This window comes from Gossypium arboreum, chromosome 12 (assembly GCF_025698485.1).
Source record: "Gossypium arboreum isolate Shixiya-1 chromosome 12, ASM2569848v2, whole genome shotgun sequence".
NCBI classification, from domain to species: Eukaryota; Viridiplantae; Streptophyta; class Magnoliopsida; order Malvales; family Malvaceae; genus Gossypium; species Gossypium arboreum.
Window position 1 is genome coordinate 104,348,039 of NC_069081.1, and position 18,104 is coordinate 104,366,142.

Consider the following 18,104-nt stretch of genomic DNA (forward strand, 5'->3'; position numbering starts at 1 on the left):
GAAACAAAAATCGAAGAATAGAGCCCATTTATCATTTGGATCTACCTTCTGTAACTTTGAACAATCACTCTTCCTATTTGGACCCATCTAACTATGATTACTTTTTTTATTTAATTATTAGCTGTTTCTTTTACAAAATATCAATTTCATTAACATCAAACAATACAAGCATTGGGCTTCAAAAGCCTACAGTATAACACTGTCAATACAAAGGCTAAAAGGCAAATCCACCACTAAGGGGGAGTCAAAGCCACAAGAAGAGCCTGGAGAAGGGTCACCGTCACTACGGTGTACATCGTCAGGAGTCACCGACTTAAGGAGATTTCAAGCCTTCGGAGCGGCGTCAGCAACCAGCCACCACGCGCGAGCTGACGAGGGTTATCGATGACTGTGGCTCCACCAAATGTACAAACCTTGCCGGAGCAGAAGAAACCGAGAACCGAGGAGACCCCTGGCCAGAGAAAAGGAGACGTGCTCTGAGACAAAAATGTGAAAAAACCACATGGTAACCGAGAGTCGCTCCACCACGTAGGATTCAAATAGTATCATATATATATATATATATATATATTTTTTTTTTTTTAAATTCTTGAATTTTATTTTTTTCTGTAACGTAGATGTCGCTCTTAAATCCTGTTTCAAAAATCTAAAGGTTTCATAATTAATTCAAACAAATAAAAAAAGACTTGCAGCATATAATTATTTTATATCTACCATTTTCATAATAATATATTTTATATTTTCTTTAAATCGTAAAATAGATCAGAAGACTAGATGGGACTTAATGCAGGCATGGACAAAAATCCGTATCTAAGGGACTACACCATCAAGCCCAGGTTTGTGACCCATGAAAAACATGTTTTAATGTATTAAATCCAATAATATAAATAAAGTAGGTATAAATATCATATTTAAATTTAATCAAATTCATAAATTATTTTATTTTTCTCGACATAAATATTGTTATTAATTTAAGAAGATATTAATTCTGAGTGTGCATTTATATGTCGCTGAAAAATTAAAAATAATTCTAAATAATAATAATAATAATAATAAAAGAAGGGCCCATGTAATACAAAATGCCCAATTTAAGCAAACCTATCACGGGAAAGCCACTCACATGACTTGCACTTCATCCCTTTTCTTTTTGTCTCCCTCTCCATTCCATCCCATTCCATCAAAAAAGAAAAACAACTTTGTAGTTTAACCCCACACACAGAGTACTGTTGTTCTCGCCGGGAACCAACCTACCAACAATCCTCCATATTTTCCTTTCCATTTCCTTCCACTTTTTTGCTTTTTCTCTTCCCTTTTCCTTCAACCTGACAAATTGTCTTTTTGCTTTTTCATTCTTTTTATACTTTTGGGCGGTTTCCTTTTTATAACACATTATGTATATTTTGCTTGTGACATCTGGAGAAGAAAAGAAATGAGAAGGGGAAAGGCAAGTCAAGAGGAAGAAGAGTTTGGTTCCAAAAAGACACGGCCTTCTTCCTTTCATACTCTCTCTGTCAACGCCAATACCAATACCAACACCAACATCAACAATGGTATATCATTAGATTGGATCCCACTCTTTAACCCAGATCTCCCTTTTCCTTTATTACTATATTTCTATATGGTTGTTTCTTAAAGGGTGTTTTTTTCTTTTCTTTTGTTGAATTTGGAATTCTGGGTTTGTTTCGTTTTTTGTTTGTTTGTTTGTTTGGGGCTGTAGAAGCAGACGGGAAAGACAGTGATAAGGCTAAAGCTATACGATCAAAACACTCTGTCACGGAGCAGAGGAGGAGGAGTAAGATTAATGAAAGGTATCTCCTTTTGTTTTCTTCCAGTTTCAATGTCCATCTTTTATAATTACTATGGAAATTGAGGGAAGGGGACTGAGCTGAAGTTCAAGTAATTGCATAAGCCATGGAATGTAATGGTTCAGGATACGTTGACTCTAACAAAGTTTTTAACTTTATCAGCTTTGGTTGACTTTGTTATGGAAATATTGATGATTGATACAAGGAATTGTATTTTGTAGCTAATTCACTGTATTATGAGTAGATGATGATTCTACTGAGCGTTTAAAAGAATGATTAAGTTTATAAAGTTCTAACTTGAATTGGCACCTGAAATGTTGACGTTATTGGCCATGTTATGGTGACTGAAAATGTTTGCTTCTTCTCTTGCTAGCACTGAGTTAAGTGCTTGTTCTACATGGAAGCTTGGATCCAAAATTAAGTGCTATTGTATTACTGTATATGTACCATAGATTCTTGAGAGGTTACAAATTGATGATGCAGCTTGCTTAACTTTATGAATAGTAGTAATACTAATAGCTTTGCCGTCTTTTAGATTTCAAATATTGAGAGATCTTATACCAAACACGGATCAAAAGAGAGATACGGCTTCATTCTTGCTAGAGGTATGTTATGAATCCAGAATGGTGTTTGTATAACTATTTTCCATCTGAAGAACTCTGCTTGAATAATTGTTGTTGGATCAATCTTCTTTTGCAGGTCATAGAGTATGTCCAATTTTTACAGGAGAAGGTTCAAAAATATGAGGGTTCTTACCAGGGATGGAGTTCAGAGCCCACGAAATTAAAGCCATGGGTATGTTCTTATATGGAATGCCTTCCATTCATGTGGTTTAAGTGGTTAATTTCCATGCTATGATGATTTGTGTGTATATGCTTTATTAAGCTATTAGATATTCTATTTTCTTCTTGTCATTGTTATTATTGGAAATTCAGTTCATTAGGCTTGTTAATGATGTATGTGATATTTTACTGGTCTTATTTTTGAATATGCGAATTGCTTTAAGTCAAATTGTTGCAATTCTTCATTGTGGTGATAAGAGAATATACTCGATTCGTTTATTTGTATGGTATTGATATTTTAAATTTTATGTTAAGCGTTGCAATAATTGGATGTGGAGAAGTATCTTATCTATTAGTCCTCATATGATTGTTGTGAATGTGAATTTCACGCCATGGCACTGCTTAGAATTGCAATATTCAGGTGCTTTGTATTGTTTTATTTTGAAGGTGTTGATTGCTTGCATTAACAATTTACTTGGTGTTGAAGAATGTGGCTGTAGATGGTGCCTTCTTATTTGTGGTATTAACCTTCCGATTAATTATTTACTCTTGCCTTCCTCGAATAGAGAAACAGTCATTGGCGTGGTCAGAGTTTTGTTGATCACACGCAAGCTATTAAAAATGATCCTGGGCTGGGGTCAACATTTTCTGGGAAGTTAGATGAGAAAAACATCAATATCAGCCCCTCAATGATCGCAAGTGCATTGGATTCATCAGAAGCTGATCCAGTCAGAGATAATGAGCAAGCTGAGTTGGCTGTGCCCATTCAAGGTGGGCATCCACTTCAGAGACCTGTGTCTGAGGCTCAAAAGTGTCTTACCAGCAATGATACACTGAACCAACAGGATGATCTGGCCATTGAAGGAGGAACGATTAGCATCTCTAGCGTCTACTCTCAAGGGTGGGTATTACCCCAGCAACATTGCTTGTTTTGCATACATCATGAGGCACTTATGTTGCTGAATGTTGTTTATGGATGATAATGTGAAGCAGGTTATTGAACACACTCACACAAGCACTGCAAAGAACGGGTTTGGATCTGTCACAGGCCAACATCTCGGTACAGATAGATCTCGGAAAGCGTTCCAATAGAGGGCTAACATCGTCTGCTAAGGTATTAACTCAAATCAAGCAAAACATGTGTTGGTTGAACCTGTTATACGGTTTATTATCCCATGTTTATTACTAAGATGGGTTAATATAACACTACGTCATGCATGTTCTGGTATAATATTTTTACAGGAGTCTGCCAATGGAGAGGATTCAAATCCGGTTCAAAAGCGGCTGAAGAAATAACATTCAAGTTTTATCCTTCCATCTGTTATATATCTGTTTTGGTTTCATAGGGTTATTGTATATGCCTGGGTTTTGGTTGTAGCATATGTTTTTGTGATGGTTCCTGGGATTTCCATCCGTGGAATATCAATGTTCAACTGTATTATAATGGATCATGTATGTATATAACAAATCATCTTGATGGCGAAGGTTAGCCATCTGAAATCATAAAGATGCCTCAACTGACAATCAATTGGTTATTCAAAAGACACAAGCATCAATCACTCACACAAAGGATTGTATGAAACGAATCCCTTTGTTTAATATTTTAATTTCCCTGTTAATTAGTTACATTTTATGAGAGACAAATTTATTGCTAATTCATGTCAACTCCCATGGCTTTAACCAGAAAAGCATAGTCGTAAGCCAATTCCTCGCACTGAATATAGCGGCCACCTTCACCGAAATGTCCTCCGCTCATATTTGTCTTAAGAATGACAGAACGAGAACATGAAGAGCAAGCAGAATCTCGTACTTTGGCCACCCATTTGGCAGCTTCCCAAACTCCAACCCTTTGAATCAATGTACAAAAAGAATTTAAAGCCATGGATTGGCACAAGTATGGAGACATTCATGCAAATATAAACTAAAAATTAGAAGTGGATGAAGCTGGCTTTTACCTCGAGTCGTTAAAGGATGCTGTAACAAGAACTGAAGGGTGGCAACCTCTGGGACGAATGTTTTTATATGGACAATAACTTGATATGCACTCAAATTCAGACTTTATCCCAGGATTCCCAAATTCTTCATAGTCCAACATTGTGAGAGGCAAACTAGGATCCAGTAATGAGTTCAATATATCAAGAAAGGGTACCTGTTTGAAATATTTAACAAACTCTCTATTATGACACTTTAACGACAGAAAACCGGAAAAAAACAGCTTCCTCATGGTCTTCCCAGTTTTATTAGCAAAAAAGTCCAGGAAAAAAAATTTTAATCTTTGATTTAGCACTGGAAGGTTTCTAGTCAGTACTTCAGATCGAGCTTCTGTTTATTTAAAGTCTGCTTATTAGCTATGTAGTACTCGAGCAAGAAAGAGTAATAATAAATGTCAGGTATCTTGCTAAAATGGCTAACCTTCAAGATTGCAGCACGAAACAAGTTAGGGTACATATTGAGAGCCGCCCCTATAAGAAGACACCCGGCACTAACTCCAATGGCACTCAGTTGATCTCTCTGAACATAGCCCTCATCAATTAGGTACTTGCCACACGACACGAAATCATGTATAGAATTTTGTTTAAACAGTCCATTGCCAGTTTTATGCCATGAATGATCATCACCGCCACCACCCCTTTTGAGAAACATATTGAGCATTTGAGATAACAAATAACAATATCCAAGACTGTCATATACCGACAAATGTTCATTGAATTCTTTCCATTTTTAACTGAACATGAAGTACAAAGCATGAAAAAAAAAAATATTGATGCAAACACAATGCCAGGAATGTAAAATCAAGAATGTGAACAAGTACTTAAGGAGAAAATGATTCAAACAAATGGGGGTAACAACTGATCAGACACGAAAGAGAATAATGACTTCTAGTTGCATTTTGTCACCCTTCTTAAGATCCATATGCTTGTATACAAAAATCAACAATATTGAAGACAGAAATAGACAACTAAATTCACAAATTAGTTGAAAATGATGTGGTCTAGTTCGAAAAAAGGGATGCCAAACAAATTTGATAGAAGGAAAAGAACATGAACCAATCTTACATCAGCAAATGCAATCACCCATCCACGATCAAGTAAACTGAGGCGGTCCGCACGCCAACTTTTATCAAGGACTTCACCATACGCTCCATAACCATGTAAAATTCCAGGAGACTGACTGCTCTTCCATGCTTTTGGAGAGTACAAAATGGTCAGAGGAACCTGGATGCCATCATGCGAAATAACTTCCTTTCTTTCGCAACAATAAGTACTGGAAAAGTCCTTCCATCTTTCTAATTCAACATTTTTGTCCTTTGCATCCTTTTCAATGCCACGATGTTGCAGGGTATCTAGTTCATATCCTGAAGAGCGTGATCGAGCATTACTAGGAGCACCAAGCACTTCCTCTTGTTGGACAATTGAGAAAGTTCGTCTTGCCATGTCATAATCAATAATCACATCAGGTATCTAGAGAAGCAAAAAGACAGGCTAAACAAATTTAGAGTCAATCAAACAAGATAAACATCCAAGGCTCAAGTAACTAAAATAAGCACAGCACATAAAAAACAAATCTGACTCACCAGTTTTTACTTTTTACTAAGCAGAGAGACTTGTTACTATCATTAGCAAATGAAATAACTATGAAAATAGAGAAGATCAATAGACAGTTCATTTTAGTGACTTGAGAAAATGTAAGGTTTTCCTAGAGTCTTGAATCTCTAGCCATCAGCCTTTAAAGCTCCTTTTCTCAATTGGAGAAAGGCAGATCATTCATACTCATCAGCATTGCAAGAGCTTTGTCATGTTTGTAAACCAAGAAATGAACTGAAAAAGTAATTTCAGTGATAGATGCACATTAAGCATATTGACATCAAATGTAAGAGAGAGAAAGCGATAAAGAGTCCAAAGCATCAAGATATTAAAAGAAACTGGATCATAATCAAGCTCATAAGAAATTTACCACTGGAGATGACAGCACAACTCTGTATACTGAGCTCATGAAGTCAAGGTTTGAACCTGGTTCAACACTACATGAATTTGAGGGTATAGGGAAAAACCACGGATTAAGATCCTCGATCAGCATTTGATGCTACAAAATAACTCACCACATTGAAAATCAGTGCAAGTAGTAACAATGCCAAAATCAACAAAATGATAAAATTTATTATCTAGAAATTTTTTAGGCAGTACTTCATCAGTATCCTTTTATGTATTTTGACTAATACTTATTTTATTTTCATAACTTGCAAGGGTGAAAAGGAATCATCAAACCATATAAAATTGAAAGGTTGCAATTAGGAGTTTAAAAACCCAAAATTAAAAAGCATTTCCATGGTGAAACTCAATATTGTATCGAAAGGCAAGGAAAACTAAGTTTCTGTGCTAAAAAATGAATAATATGTTACAAGCGACTTGAGAGTTCATGAAGCATAGAACGAAAAGCTTGGAAACAACAAACAATAATTCATATTGCACATTTATTTAATAAAAGAGAGACAAAATCAGAAATTGCAATACCTTGCACTCAACATTAACAGGCAAATCAATAGAACATATCATAGGAAAGCCATCCTTATTGAGAAAAAGCACCAAATGTCCATTGAAAATATCCACATCCTGTATACAGGTATCTTTACCTGGATAGAAAATATTCTGGGAAAATATACATATAGAAATTTATCATGATGTGCATAAAGGATAGTTTGAATAGAAAATTTCAGTTGAGAAAAGATAAATACAAAAAGGAATCGGCTATCCACTTCTCCAGATACGAATAGAACAAACCTGCCAGGTGGTTGACTGGATGTCTCCAACTCGACATCTAGCTAAATATAAACCTTCATGGGAACACTTTATATTTTCTTTCATAGGAGCATTTGTAAGAATATAAAAGAAACCAAAATGATGTTCCAAAAAATATTTTACGCCAGAAACACGCTCATGTACCCTTTGCAAGCCATTCAAAGGTTCAGTTGCATCTACAACATAAACCTGTAATAATGCAATGGACATAAGATTGGCACAAGGGATAATTATAATCTAAAAAGGGTAAAAGGAAAAGGTAATGAAAAGGTAAATGCCTTCCTCAGATGAACTCCTTGAATTTGAATTCACAGTTATGAACTTGCCATCTTTTGTACTTGTTAGGTCCACACAATAGCTAGGATCATTTTCCATAAATACCAAGGTATCATCTGTATTACCAGGTTCTAATTTTGTGCAAAGAACCCTGCAAAAAAATTAGAGATATGTTGGATAACATATCAAGTTCTAAGAAAAATTAGGCAACACAGTGAAGAAATATGCCTGTAAGGTCTTTGATTCTCATCAGCAATTGTATAGAACAGAGTCTTGCAATCTTGAGCCCATGCCAAGCTAACAATTCCATTTACTGGTGCCATTGGAATAATACATCCATTTCTGAGGTCCTTAATTTGAAGCATGAACTGTTCACTGCCAGTAGCATCAAGCGTGTATGCTAGAAAATTGTGATCTGGTGAAATTCGACACTGACCCACATGAACATAACCTGCACATATAACATGATAACACCAATCAAAACCTTAAGAAAAGAAAATTATTTCAGTTTTAGTCATACATATGTGGTAAAGAACAATACCATGGCCAAATAATCAGAACCCTAAACTTTCATTTTCTGTTTAAAAGGACTCACTTTTTGCTATTCTATTCTATTCATTCAAGTTTTGAAGTTTTTAACAGTAATAAACAGATAGTGATGGCATAACATATGCTGTGCCTCCATCCAATACAGATACAAAAATTTACCATGTTTTTCAGCAATTTCATTCCAGTCAAGCAAAATTTCCTCCCTTCTAAACTCAGCTTTCACATAACTGAGAATCTTTTCCGCCCAACCAGGTTTGTTAGTTTGTAACCTGCTGCAGAGAACTGGGTATTCCTTCCCTTCTGGTATGTACTCGTAATACAGCCTGCGTAAAACGTATGTAAACTCAAATTTTATTAAGCTGCAAGCGTTAGCTAAGATTCTAATAAATTTTAAAGATTAGGTGATAACATGTTCTACACCAAAAACAAGCAGACATCCGTAAATTTTCTAAAACAGACACGATGTAAACAAAATAGCTCTAAGAAGGCACCACTTAATAAAAACCCAAATCTAAATACTAGCATAAACCCCAAATAACAACATAACCACTAATGTCAAAGAAAGATAGAAATTTCATATTAAAAAAAAAAAACTAAAAACTTAGCCAAAACTATGAAATGGGGCATATCAGAAAACACAAACCAGGGTCCAAAACATTCAACAGGGGTGGAGACCTTAGAGGGCATCCGGTTTTTCATCTCAGCAACAAGAGTTCGTTGCAGGGATCCAGTGTCAGCCATGAAAGCTTGAGCATAAGAGTTTTCTTGGTTCAGGTAGTTTAAGAAATCAGGGTCGTTGGTGTTGCGCATCCAATGGTAAGGATCTTGCCAGGAATGGCCGTGAAGGGAGAGTGTGAAAGGAACCCTTTTGGGAACTGGAGGGGGTTGAGAAGGGACTGAGATGGGCTCTGCTCTGCATTTGGAAGAGAAAGATGAAGAAGAAGCAGATATGGAGGGGATTAAGGCGAAAGACAGCGAGAAAGAGTGGGCTCTGAGTGAAGTGTTGGAGACTGAGCGGGAGAGAAGGTGCATATCGATGTAGTTTCTAAGACCCAAGACCATTTGCCTTCACTCCCTCTTTCTATATACTACAGTGTGAAAAACCCACAATCTGGCTAAAGAAGGGTTTATGGAAAAATATATATAAGTTTATTTAAAAATCAAATCAAACTTTGTTTCAAATCTTAAATTTGATTTATATTTATCTTAAAGAATTATTTATATAAAATATAAAAATAAAAAAATCTTTAAAATAATATAATTCATATTTTATAAAAATTATGGGTTTAATTACTTAGTTAAACTCGAAATGGATTGAACAAAATATTAATTCAAGTTTATTTAAAATAAAAGCAACGCTAAAGTTCCAATATAATTACAAGCTTAACCTATTTTCCAAGTTATATAATATATTATTTCTTATATAGATAATGTAAAATTTTTGAAGGTATATAAATAATATAATTTATATTATATTATATGAAAAATTAAACATATTATAATGTAAATATTATATGAGAAAATAATATAATTTACCGGTTGTTAAAAAGAATAAAGAAGAAAATCAACTAGCAAATCAAATGGAGCTTAAACTCATCTTGAAATTGAGCTTGAAGTTGGATTCAGTATTAAATTTTTGGAACCCACTGGACGAAACTGAATTACGAATACAAATACATAGGAAAAGCTTTAACAAGAACAATCTGATTAATAAGAATGAGTTTCTCTGTACAAGGCAAGTAATGATGTTCTAATTGTTTCTTGCGTTTAAATAAATGAATAAAATATCATAATATCTCTTTGCATAAACCAAACACACTGAAATCATTTTCTCAGACTACCCCCTTTCTTTAACAGCTTCTGCCATCCCTTCTCCTCGCCATCAGACTTACTCCCATTCTAAGCTTTAGTTCCTGCTGCATTCTTCTTCTCATCTTCAACATCCTGCAATTAGCCAACAAATTTGAATCATATAATGTTACGACCAATTCAAAGAAGGCAGAACCACCTTAGGACCAACATTGTTGAGCCAAAACTTAGACATGCTACGAGATGTAGATCCAAGGATGCAACGGACCTACTAGGAGTTAGGGCACCTTAATAACAGGATGTATACAGTTATTCAATCTTACAGAATTTTCAATCTTGTCAAAATCATCATCCAAGCTCCCATCTGCATCAGCATCAGCATCATCTGAACAGCATGCAAATGATTAGCTTACTTATAGTAAAAAATCACTAATGCAAATAATGAAAGAATATCAAAGAATATACCTCCACCACCATCGCTATCAAAATCTCCCAACAAAAATGTGTCCAAATCTTGCTCGGCAGATGCACTTGATGTTTTAGTCTTCAAACTACTTTCTGACTCTGCCTTCACAACAGGTTTTTGCTGAGGTTTATCCTCTTTTACCCCCTCCACTCCTCTCTGTTTAACTTCCTCCATGTACTGCTTCTCATAACTGATAAATATAAACACCTTACATCATAATTAGAATTTGATTGCTAACCCTAAATTATCATAATCATCACATCATCATCATAATTAAACACTTACGGTGCAACATGAGTGCTTACAAGAGTGAAATATATCCTCCAAAAATTCCTTTCTTTCATCAAACGAGGACACAATTCATATCTCAATTTCTTGATTTCCTGCATAAGAATAATATGTTTTGCATAAATTAATTACTGGAAGTATAAAATCTGAAATGTTTCATGCAATTCTTACTAAACTTAAGTCTAGCTTGACATTTCCTTTTGGAATACAAAATTATAATGATACAAAGAATTGACTTCAGGGAAAGAGCATCTCAATGCCAAATTCAGCAATTAGGATTAAACACAACTACAGAGTAGAGCCAAACGCAGCCTTAGAACTACAAAATCTATAGCGAAATGTAACAAACGCACACACACATATATACCTTCACAGTAGTAAGAACAAGAGTGGCATGCCTCTCTTGCCATTCACTCAGATCCTTCCGTACATTGGACCCCGCAGTAGTCGAATCGGACGGCTCTGGTTCGTCTACAATGAAATTTAAAACTTCCAGACAATTTTATCTTTCAGAAGAAAAGAAACACACAAAAGAAATGCAATTAAACGAAAAGTTTACCTTGGACAGGGGAAGGGAAGTTCTGGAAAGTAGTAGAAGTAAAGCCTTTGACAAAATCTCTCAAATCATCGGTGAGTCCGAACTTGCGGAGCTCCGACTCGGGGATAGGAGAAGGATCGGAAGAAGTGGAGGCGGGAGAGGAAATGGATAGGGAGGAGAGTTGAGGAGGGATAAAATCGGAAATGGACTTAGAGATGGATTGGATTTGGATTTGGTCGGCTTGTTTGAGAGCGGCAGTTTTGAGCTCATCGGCTTTCTTGGTGGCTTCGACAGCGAGTTCCTTGGACTTCTTGGCGGTTTCAGCAACAAGATCGGCCAATTTGTTGGGCGAAGTTAGGGTTTGCGATTTCTTAGCTGCTTCTTCAGCGAATGACTTCGCTCGCTTCCAAAAATCTTCCATCTTGGGGATCTGATAGATTTGATTCTTCGCTTTCTCTGTTTCTCTGTTTGCCGTCTTAAGAACTTCGCTTTTACTTCTTGAAGGACTCTTACGAACGGCGCCGTTTCCAGAGTCAATAGATCTCTAGATCCCGGCTACTATTCTTATTTAAAAAGTTTTTTTATAATTAATTAAAATTCAAATAAAAAGCCTTTTAATTATGTGATAATTATTTGAAGTGGGTCCCACTGTTTAAGGCCTAGCTTGGGTGGGCTGGATCTAACGGTTGTACGAATGACAAAGTCGCAGTTCCTATTTCAGGTTAATTTTTTTATTTTTCATTTTTGCAAAATTAAAGTCATTATTCAATTATTAAAAGGACAAATAACCATATAGTTTTTTTTTTAATAGTAATTAAAAATTCCTGACTGTTTGTTAACTTCACTTAATCCATAATTATCCTTTCTTTAAATCCTCAATTAAAGCCTCCTATTTTACCAAAAATATAATATGCTCATGTTGTTTAAACAGAATTGAATTAATCATCAGACCGGTTGAAGTAAAAATCGACAATGATTGATTCAAAAAGTAATTTTGAACTGATTAAATTAAAAAATAATACAAACTAATCAAACTAATTGAACAAACAATTAAATTAAATTTTTTATTTTTAATATTTTTTTAATTAAATCAGTTGAACGGATGAAACCAGTAAATTACTTATCTAATCGGTTATCCATAGATGCCAGTTGATTTCAGTCTTATCATCCATCCGCCCAATCCACTATTCTGAATTTCAGTGAACCAAAAAGTAGGCCTAGCTCTCTGAGGCTACCATGCTTCAAACTCGGCCGAAAAGTCCGAATCATGTATATATATTTTAAAAAGGAAAAACCTTAGTAATTGAAGAAAAATAAAAAATAGTTATGTTGGAATTACGTCGGATAAATAAATGAGAAAAATAAAGAACTGTGGCAACATAATTTCAAGCATATCCAGCTTGACATTTAACAACAATTCCAGCCCTTATACCTTGGCAAACGCAGACTCAAAGTATCATCAAGTAAAACAATATGACACTGCAAATATTATCACTTTGAGATTCAGTTCAATAACATGAACGATGCAATATGTTCTCGGAACTGAATGAATTTAGCGTATGGGCTGAGATTATGGACAAAAAATATTCTGGGTAAATAGTAGGAAAAAGAATACGAACAATGAACACTCTTTATCTGACGATAAAAGATGATACTATGAACAAATTGAAAAAACCAAAACCAGATGCTCCAATGGTATATGAAAATGATAAGACATTGCTTACAGCTCAATTTACATGCATGAGATCACCCCCCCCCCCAACCCAAAATATAATTTTGATAAGCGCAAAATAATATATTTGTATAACCTATGGATTGAATAGAGAAGTATTCAGAATCTACAGCAAAGGAAGCCCTGTCTCCAACCTCGGTGCTTCCTGTAATGTCTCCTCTCAGCTTTTGCCATTCTTACCGGGCTGCTATTCCATTCAGATTGCAATCTGTAGGAATGAACAATATCCAAGCAGCCTATGATTAGTTTTGGGTTGGATATGAAGGACAAGTTATGTGCAAGAAACGAATGGTACTTACATGAAGGACAAGTTATGTGCAAGAAACGAATGGTACTTACATAGGGAAGGCAAAAGAACGAGTGCTTGTTGTGCTGCTATCTGATCTATGAGAGAGACTGCCTGAATATGCTATTGGCCCAGAGTAAGTTATTAGACCTGCAGCAGAGAAACTACACTCTCCATAGCCGCGTTGAAGATTGCTCGACAAAAGCTGATCAGCTGGATCTTCCACCTTGGGCGTACTTCCACTTGCAAGAGGTTCAAGATCAAGATTGTGGCAACAACGATCTTTGCTGCTTGTTTGTGCAGAGGAATCAGATACCTCATCGACAATTCTGCTGCCGGTTGATTCCTCAGAAGCAGAGGCCAGAACAGGACTGATCAAGGTAGCTTCCCATTTCCCATGCTCGGATTCTTCAGCTGCAGAAACCAAGGCAGGAGCTGAGAGAATTGCCTCCTCATTGCCATTGTTTGATTCCTCAACTGGAGAAACCAAAGCAGGCATCACTGTCGCTTCCTTTTCGCTCAAGTTCTACATGCAAATAGAAACATATCATGTTACTTCCTAAAATGTGAACCCTCTCCTCCTGAACAATCAGTATACATAATGGATATTCATAGATTTCTAATATAAATACTGTCATACTTGTTTTCTTTAAGCATAGAGGTCCATTTTCATTGGAATTTCAGTATAATACATCAACATTTTAGTAACTTTTATTAATTAAAATTTACCTGAAAATTCTGTTGTTGGGTTCCATCACTTCTGCAATCGGAACACACAATTTCAGCTTTCACTGTGCTCATTTCTGACATCAAAAGTAACTCTCCAAGTCCAAGGGTATACAACTTTTTGGAGACGTCTTCTGTAATCATTTTCACTGCATCTTCCTTCATTTCCCTTGATAAAATCAAATCCTTAGAATCACATTGATATGGAATTCCCTTGTTAGACTCACTTTCTTCTAGTAAGGAAACATCTTGTATACATGTATCAGCATCAAGTTTTTTCTTCGTGCTGCATTTATCGTCAATATCCTTGCCAGATTGATTTCCTTCAGGATGGGCTTTCAAGTTTTCTTTCACTAGTTGAGCTTCTAGATCCATTTCGGAAGGCAAAAACTTCTCATTCGCACCACTGTCAAACAAAAACTTGTCCTTTGTCAAGACTCCATCATCAATACAGATATCCTTGACAACATGATATGTACTCTCTTTATAACAAACTACCAATTCAGGCAAATTAGACTCCATCACACTTCTATTTAAATAAAAAACCGAGTCCTGAATTGAATCCATATTCTTTGAGAAATGAGAGTTTGATCTCACGAAATCTGTGACCTCCGTTTCGTTATCAAAGGAAAAGTCATTTACGCTCATGCAAGACTCCGTTCTGATTTTCCTTCGGCTTTTAGTCCAACCAAATCCAGACGCTTTTCTTTGTTCTCAAAAGGTTCTATGTCAACCAAGTATGAATAAGGCTCTAAGTCATTCTTGTAGCCTATTGTTGAATAGAAGGGCACTTGTTCATTATCTGCAAGTACAATAAAATATTCAATAAAACCTGTGACCTTCGTATGTAAACGATCAAATATGTCCAGCAGAATAAAGGACAGCAAGAAAAAACATAGATCAAGCCATTCAAAACCATCTAATAGCCATGTTAAACACCTTCATGTTGTGAAATTTCTATTGAACACTGTCCGCATGTAAATTAAACATAAAACTAAAACAAAGTAGCAATGCACTAAAGCAAAGACCGACTTTAGTATAGAAGTCATTGTAAAGCGAAGTTACCAAAAGTGCCCGCTAATTACAGGATGAGATATCAACCAAATATCTTAAATAGCGATTCATGTGGAAGAGATAGACTAGAGAGACCAAATCAACAAGAAGGAAAATTAACGATGGTGTTATTACTAAGTTCTACCAGCCTCGTGGTAACCAAGAGTTATGTCTTGCACTAGAAAGCTACTCTGTACATGAAATTTAGGACAAGTTTGATCAGCAACCAACTCAAATTATTTAAGTTCGCAGAAAACAGAAACAGCAACAAGCAGACATATTAAACATAAAGTTGCTCGAAAAGGATGGAATAAGAACATTTCACCAAGACAAAGCTGATCATATGATCAATTGAAAGTTGGAAACCACCATGTCATGATTTTTGTTTAACTAAATTAGTCGAAAAGGAAAACAACCATCCACCTCCATGGAAGCACAGAAATATATGAAACCAAACAAGGAGTAAAGGGCTCATATGAACCGAGCAGCCTTAACCCGGAAAACTAATATCCAGAGATTAAGACAGAAAGCAAAAGAAAAAGGATAGACTTCAAAAGAAAAACTAAAATTATAGCAGTGCTGAGAGAATGATAAAACCAAATTAGAACAACCATGTAATTCAAGCTCATTCACTAGCTTAGAAACCAACAATTATCCAATTCTATGCACTACCTAAAAGTGCTAATAGTATCCAATTAAATACAGCAATAAAGTGCAAAAAGTAATATTCACAAATAAATTGCTCCATCACCAAAAACATTTCAGCTCGAGGGGAATCTTCCTTTAGTCAGTACTCAAAATACAAAAAGACAAGACTCAGAAAATTTTATTAGGGGAAAAAAGCTTACATAAACTTTCAACTACTAAATTATGACTCAAAAGTTAAAAAGCTGATTTTAAAACCCCCCACATAAACCCTTTCCATCTGTTATATTTTCTAGTTTTAACCAGATCTAGTCCATTATAATTGGTTATAAGAAAATCCCAGATTTATTTAACTTCAAATACATGAAAAAGCTGCAGTAAAAAACAAAAGGAGAGAATGTCAAAGATCTAAAGCAGATCCCAACAAATACAAAAAGAAACAATCATACAAAACAAGACATTAAAATAAATTACAGTTTGTTTGTTTGTACCTTTTCTTCTCCGTGATATGGAGGATGAACTTTCACCAATCTTCACTGCAAAAGAGCCAAGAGAAAACACATTATAAATGAAACAAAGGGGGATCCTTAGGGAAAAGAAGACCCTTTGGAGGTTAGGGGTTTCTAAAAGAAGAAGCTTTGGGTGCTTCCAAGAGGCCTTTTTAACAACAACAAAGAGCAAAAGCAAGGCAAAAGAGTAGAAAATCTAAATTAATACAGAAATTAAATGACATGCAACTATCGAAACATAAACGTAATAAAAAGTGTCAAAATCAAAACATCACACTTATATCATGAACCAAAAAAAAACCATTTTTTCTCTCTTGGGTTTAGAGTTTTTGAGAGATTCCAACTGCCACAACAACCCTTTATTTATTAGGTTCAGTTTTAGCATTAACTATACCCACCCCATTTTTAGAACTATAATAACCACACTGACAACGCCACCCTACCTGTTCACTTTCTCAGGAAAAAGAAAAACCAAATTTTCCTTCCAACCAAACAGCTGCCTCAACAAAATGCATGAGAAATAAAAATGTTTTACTCTTTCCTTTTGACTTTTGTTTTCTTGGATGCTGACACAAAGATATCGAAGAACCTCATCAGCTCTCTTCTTTGAAGTCAAAGGAGCTTTGTTTATTTATAAAGTATAAACTGCAAGTGCGAATCCACTGAAGGTGATGACGGTGACGATGATTCAGGTTTAAACGTGTTGGTTTTTAATTGGATATGTTGAGCTGTCTGTTTTCGCGTGGGTCCCCTTCTTGTCTAGTTTAATCCTCGCCATTTTTTCCCAGGTCAAACTCTCTATTGTCTCTTCCCCCGAAATGATCCTACACAACCGTTTTCATTATAGAGCCAAGGGCTCGAGAGTTGGATTAGATTAAGCGGTCATGATTTTTTAAAACATGTCCTCCATTGTTACCTATGTTTTTGTCAATCAGACCGGCAGTTGATCCCATCATGTTATCGAATGATTCAATTTTAATAGTTTATCTAATTTCATTAAACAAATTATTACAAAAATAAAAAAAAAATTGATTGAATTTTCAATTCAATGAATTTGTATTGATTCGTAAATGAATTAGTTCAATTTCTTTGCTGGAACTAGTGTATCGATCAATTATCAGTTCAATCAATTAATCTAATTCGATTCAAATGACTTTGAACGTAAATTATTTAGATTAAGTTAAAATACGTCCTAAGTTATTGTACTTTTCATAATTTTAGAATTTACTCATTGTATTTTTATTTTTAAGAATTTAGTCTTTATATTTTTAACTTTCAAAATTTAAGTTCATTTGTTAACACTGTTAATTTTTATTAAATTTATTAGTGTGGTAGTTTAAAATTAAAAAATATTTATTTGATTGCAATGTAACTGAAAATGATATTATAATGAACCTAAATTTAACAATGTTAATAGTTGAACATGAATTTTAAAATTTGAAAAAAAAAGACTAAATTTCTAAAGTTAAAAGTATAAAATTAAATTCTAAATTAACAAAAAGTGTAGGGACTTATGATAATGTTGATATTTTTGACAAATTTACCATTTTTTTATCATTTTAGTAAGTCGCAACTAATTTTCTTTTCCTTCTATTATTTTTAACATTTTAATTAATTTTAAATTAGATGGAATTGAGTAACTAGTTTAATAAGATTTGTATATTTTATCAAAATGAACCGACTTTAATTATCTCAAAATTTCATCCCTTGGTCACCTCCCAAATCCCGAAGAGAAATAATTCCAAAATAACTTCAACTTAAGAATATTGGAATAAAAATACCTTTTGGTGGTTGCAAATAATGGTGTGCTTTTTATATACTAAAAATTGAATAAACCAAACCTA

At 34.8% G+C, this 18,104-nt stretch overlaps 4 protein-coding genes across 9 annotated transcripts; 1 reads left to right on the forward strand and 3 right to left on the reverse strand.

Annotated features, from left to right (window-relative positions):
* The first annotated feature begins 1,058 nt into the window (after positions 1-1,058).
* On the forward strand, positions 1,059-4,094 carry LOC108479262 (transcription factor BIM2). 2 transcript variants are annotated; one of them, XM_017781749.2, is made up of 7 exons: positions 1,059-1,550; positions 1,724-1,808; positions 2,341-2,410; positions 2,505-2,600; positions 3,154-3,488; positions 3,581-3,701; positions 3,830-4,094. In XM_017781749.2, exons 1-7 carry the CDS (start codon positions 1,430-1,432, stop codon positions 3,881-3,883), a joined length of 882 nt encoding a protein of 293 aa, XP_017637238.1. In that variant the 5' UTR covers positions 1,059-1,429; the 3' UTR covers positions 3,884-4,094. The 2 variants fall into 2 exon arrangements, with proteins under 2 accessions (XP_017637238.1, XP_017637237.1); XM_017781748.2 differs by having other exon boundaries at positions 1,065-1,550; positions 1,718-1,808.
* Positions 4,095-4,159: 65 nt separating this feature from the next.
* Positions 4,160-9,319, reverse strand: LOC108479259 (uncharacterized). Its single transcript, XM_053023169.1, is given in 10 exon segments — positions 4,160-4,434; positions 4,543-4,736; positions 5,000-5,219; positions 5,642-6,048; positions 6,542-6,670; positions 7,099-7,233; positions 7,366-7,810; positions 7,888-8,110; positions 8,368-8,531; positions 8,852-9,319. Coding segments are annotated over 10 exon segments (2,532 nt in total). The 5' UTR covers positions 9,271-9,319; the 3' UTR covers positions 4,160-4,238.
* A 577-nt stretch (positions 9,320-9,896) lies between these two features.
* Positions 9,897-11,882, reverse strand: LOC108479261 (uncharacterized). 3 transcript variants are annotated; one of them, XM_053023529.1, is made up of 6 exons: positions 11,331-11,882; positions 11,139-11,260; positions 10,769-10,866; positions 10,483-10,673; positions 10,286-10,402; positions 9,897-10,152 (listed from the first exon to the last, which is right to left on the reverse strand). In XM_053023529.1, exons 1-5 carry the CDS (start codon positions 11,728-11,730, stop codon positions 10,296-10,298), a joined length of 918 nt encoding a protein of 305 aa, XP_052879489.1. In that variant the 5' UTR covers positions 11,731-11,882; the 3' UTR covers positions 9,897-10,152; positions 10,286-10,295. The 3 variants fall into 3 exon arrangements, with proteins under 3 accessions (XP_052879489.1, XP_017637235.1, XP_052879488.1); XM_017781746.2 differs by having other exon boundaries at positions 10,341-10,402; positions 11,139-11,242; positions 11,331-11,881; XM_053023528.1 differs by having other exon boundaries at positions 10,341-10,402; positions 11,331-11,881.
* A 934-nt stretch (positions 11,883-12,816) lies between these two features.
* LOC108477059 (uncharacterized) lies at positions 12,817-16,974 on the reverse strand. 3 transcript variants are annotated; one of them, XM_017779489.2, is made up of 5 exons: positions 16,704-16,974; positions 16,243-16,287; positions 14,057-14,855; positions 13,381-13,853; positions 12,817-13,249 (listed from the first exon to the last, which is right to left on the reverse strand). In XM_017779489.2, exons 3-5 carry the CDS (start codon positions 14,699-14,701, stop codon positions 13,141-13,143), a joined length of 1,227 nt encoding a protein of 408 aa, XP_017634978.1. In that variant the 5' UTR covers positions 14,702-14,855; positions 16,243-16,287; positions 16,704-16,974; the 3' UTR covers positions 12,817-13,140. The 3 variants fall into 3 exon arrangements, with proteins under 3 accessions (XP_017634978.1, XP_017634979.1, XP_017634977.1); XM_017779490.2 differs by lacking the exon at positions 16,704-16,974 and having other exon boundaries at positions 14,057-14,459; positions 14,651-14,855; positions 16,243-16,624; XM_017779488.2 differs by lacking the exon at positions 16,704-16,974 and having other exon boundaries at positions 16,243-16,624.
* Between the last annotated feature and the right edge of the window lie 1,130 nt (positions 16,975-18,104).

Bases quoted from the DNA above. Each gene is read 5' to 3' on its own strand.
- LOC108479262 (XM_017781748.2), top strand. From the start codon at position 1,430: ATGAGAAGGGGAAAGGCAAGTCAAGAGGAAGAAGAGTTTGGTTCCAAA. The intron at 2,411-2,504 runs GTATGTTATGAA...CTTCTTTTGCAG, and splicing joins CGGCTTCATTCTTGCTAGAG to GTCATAGAGTATGTCCAATT. The intron at 3,702-3,829 runs GTATTAACTCAA...ATATTTTTACAG, and splicing joins GGCTAACATCGTCTGCTAAG to GAGTCTGCCAATGGAGAGGA.
- LOC108479261 (XM_053023529.1), bottom strand. From the start codon at position 11,730: ATGGAAGATTTTTGGAAGCGAGCGAAGTCATTCGCTGAAGAAGCAGCT. The intron at 11,261-11,330 runs GTAAACTTTTCG...ATTGTCTGGAAG, and splicing joins CTTCCCTTCCCCTGTCCAAG to TTTTAAATTTCATTGTAGAC. The intron at 10,867-11,138 runs GTATATATGTGT...ATTCTTATGCAG, and splicing joins TTGTTCTTACTACTGTGAAG to GAAATCAAGAAATTGAGATA.
- LOC108477059 (XM_017779489.2), bottom strand. From the start codon at position 14,701: ATGAGCGTAAATGACTTTTCCTTTGATAACGAAACGGAGGTCACAGAT. The intron at 13,854-14,056 runs GTAAATTTTAAT...ATTTGCATGTAG, and splicing joins CCCAACAACAGAATTTTCAG to AACTTGAGCGAAAAGGAAGC. The intron at 13,250-13,380 runs GTAAGTACCATT...TCATTCCTACAG, and splicing joins CGTTCTTTTGCCTTCCCTAT to ATTGCAATCTGAATGGAATA.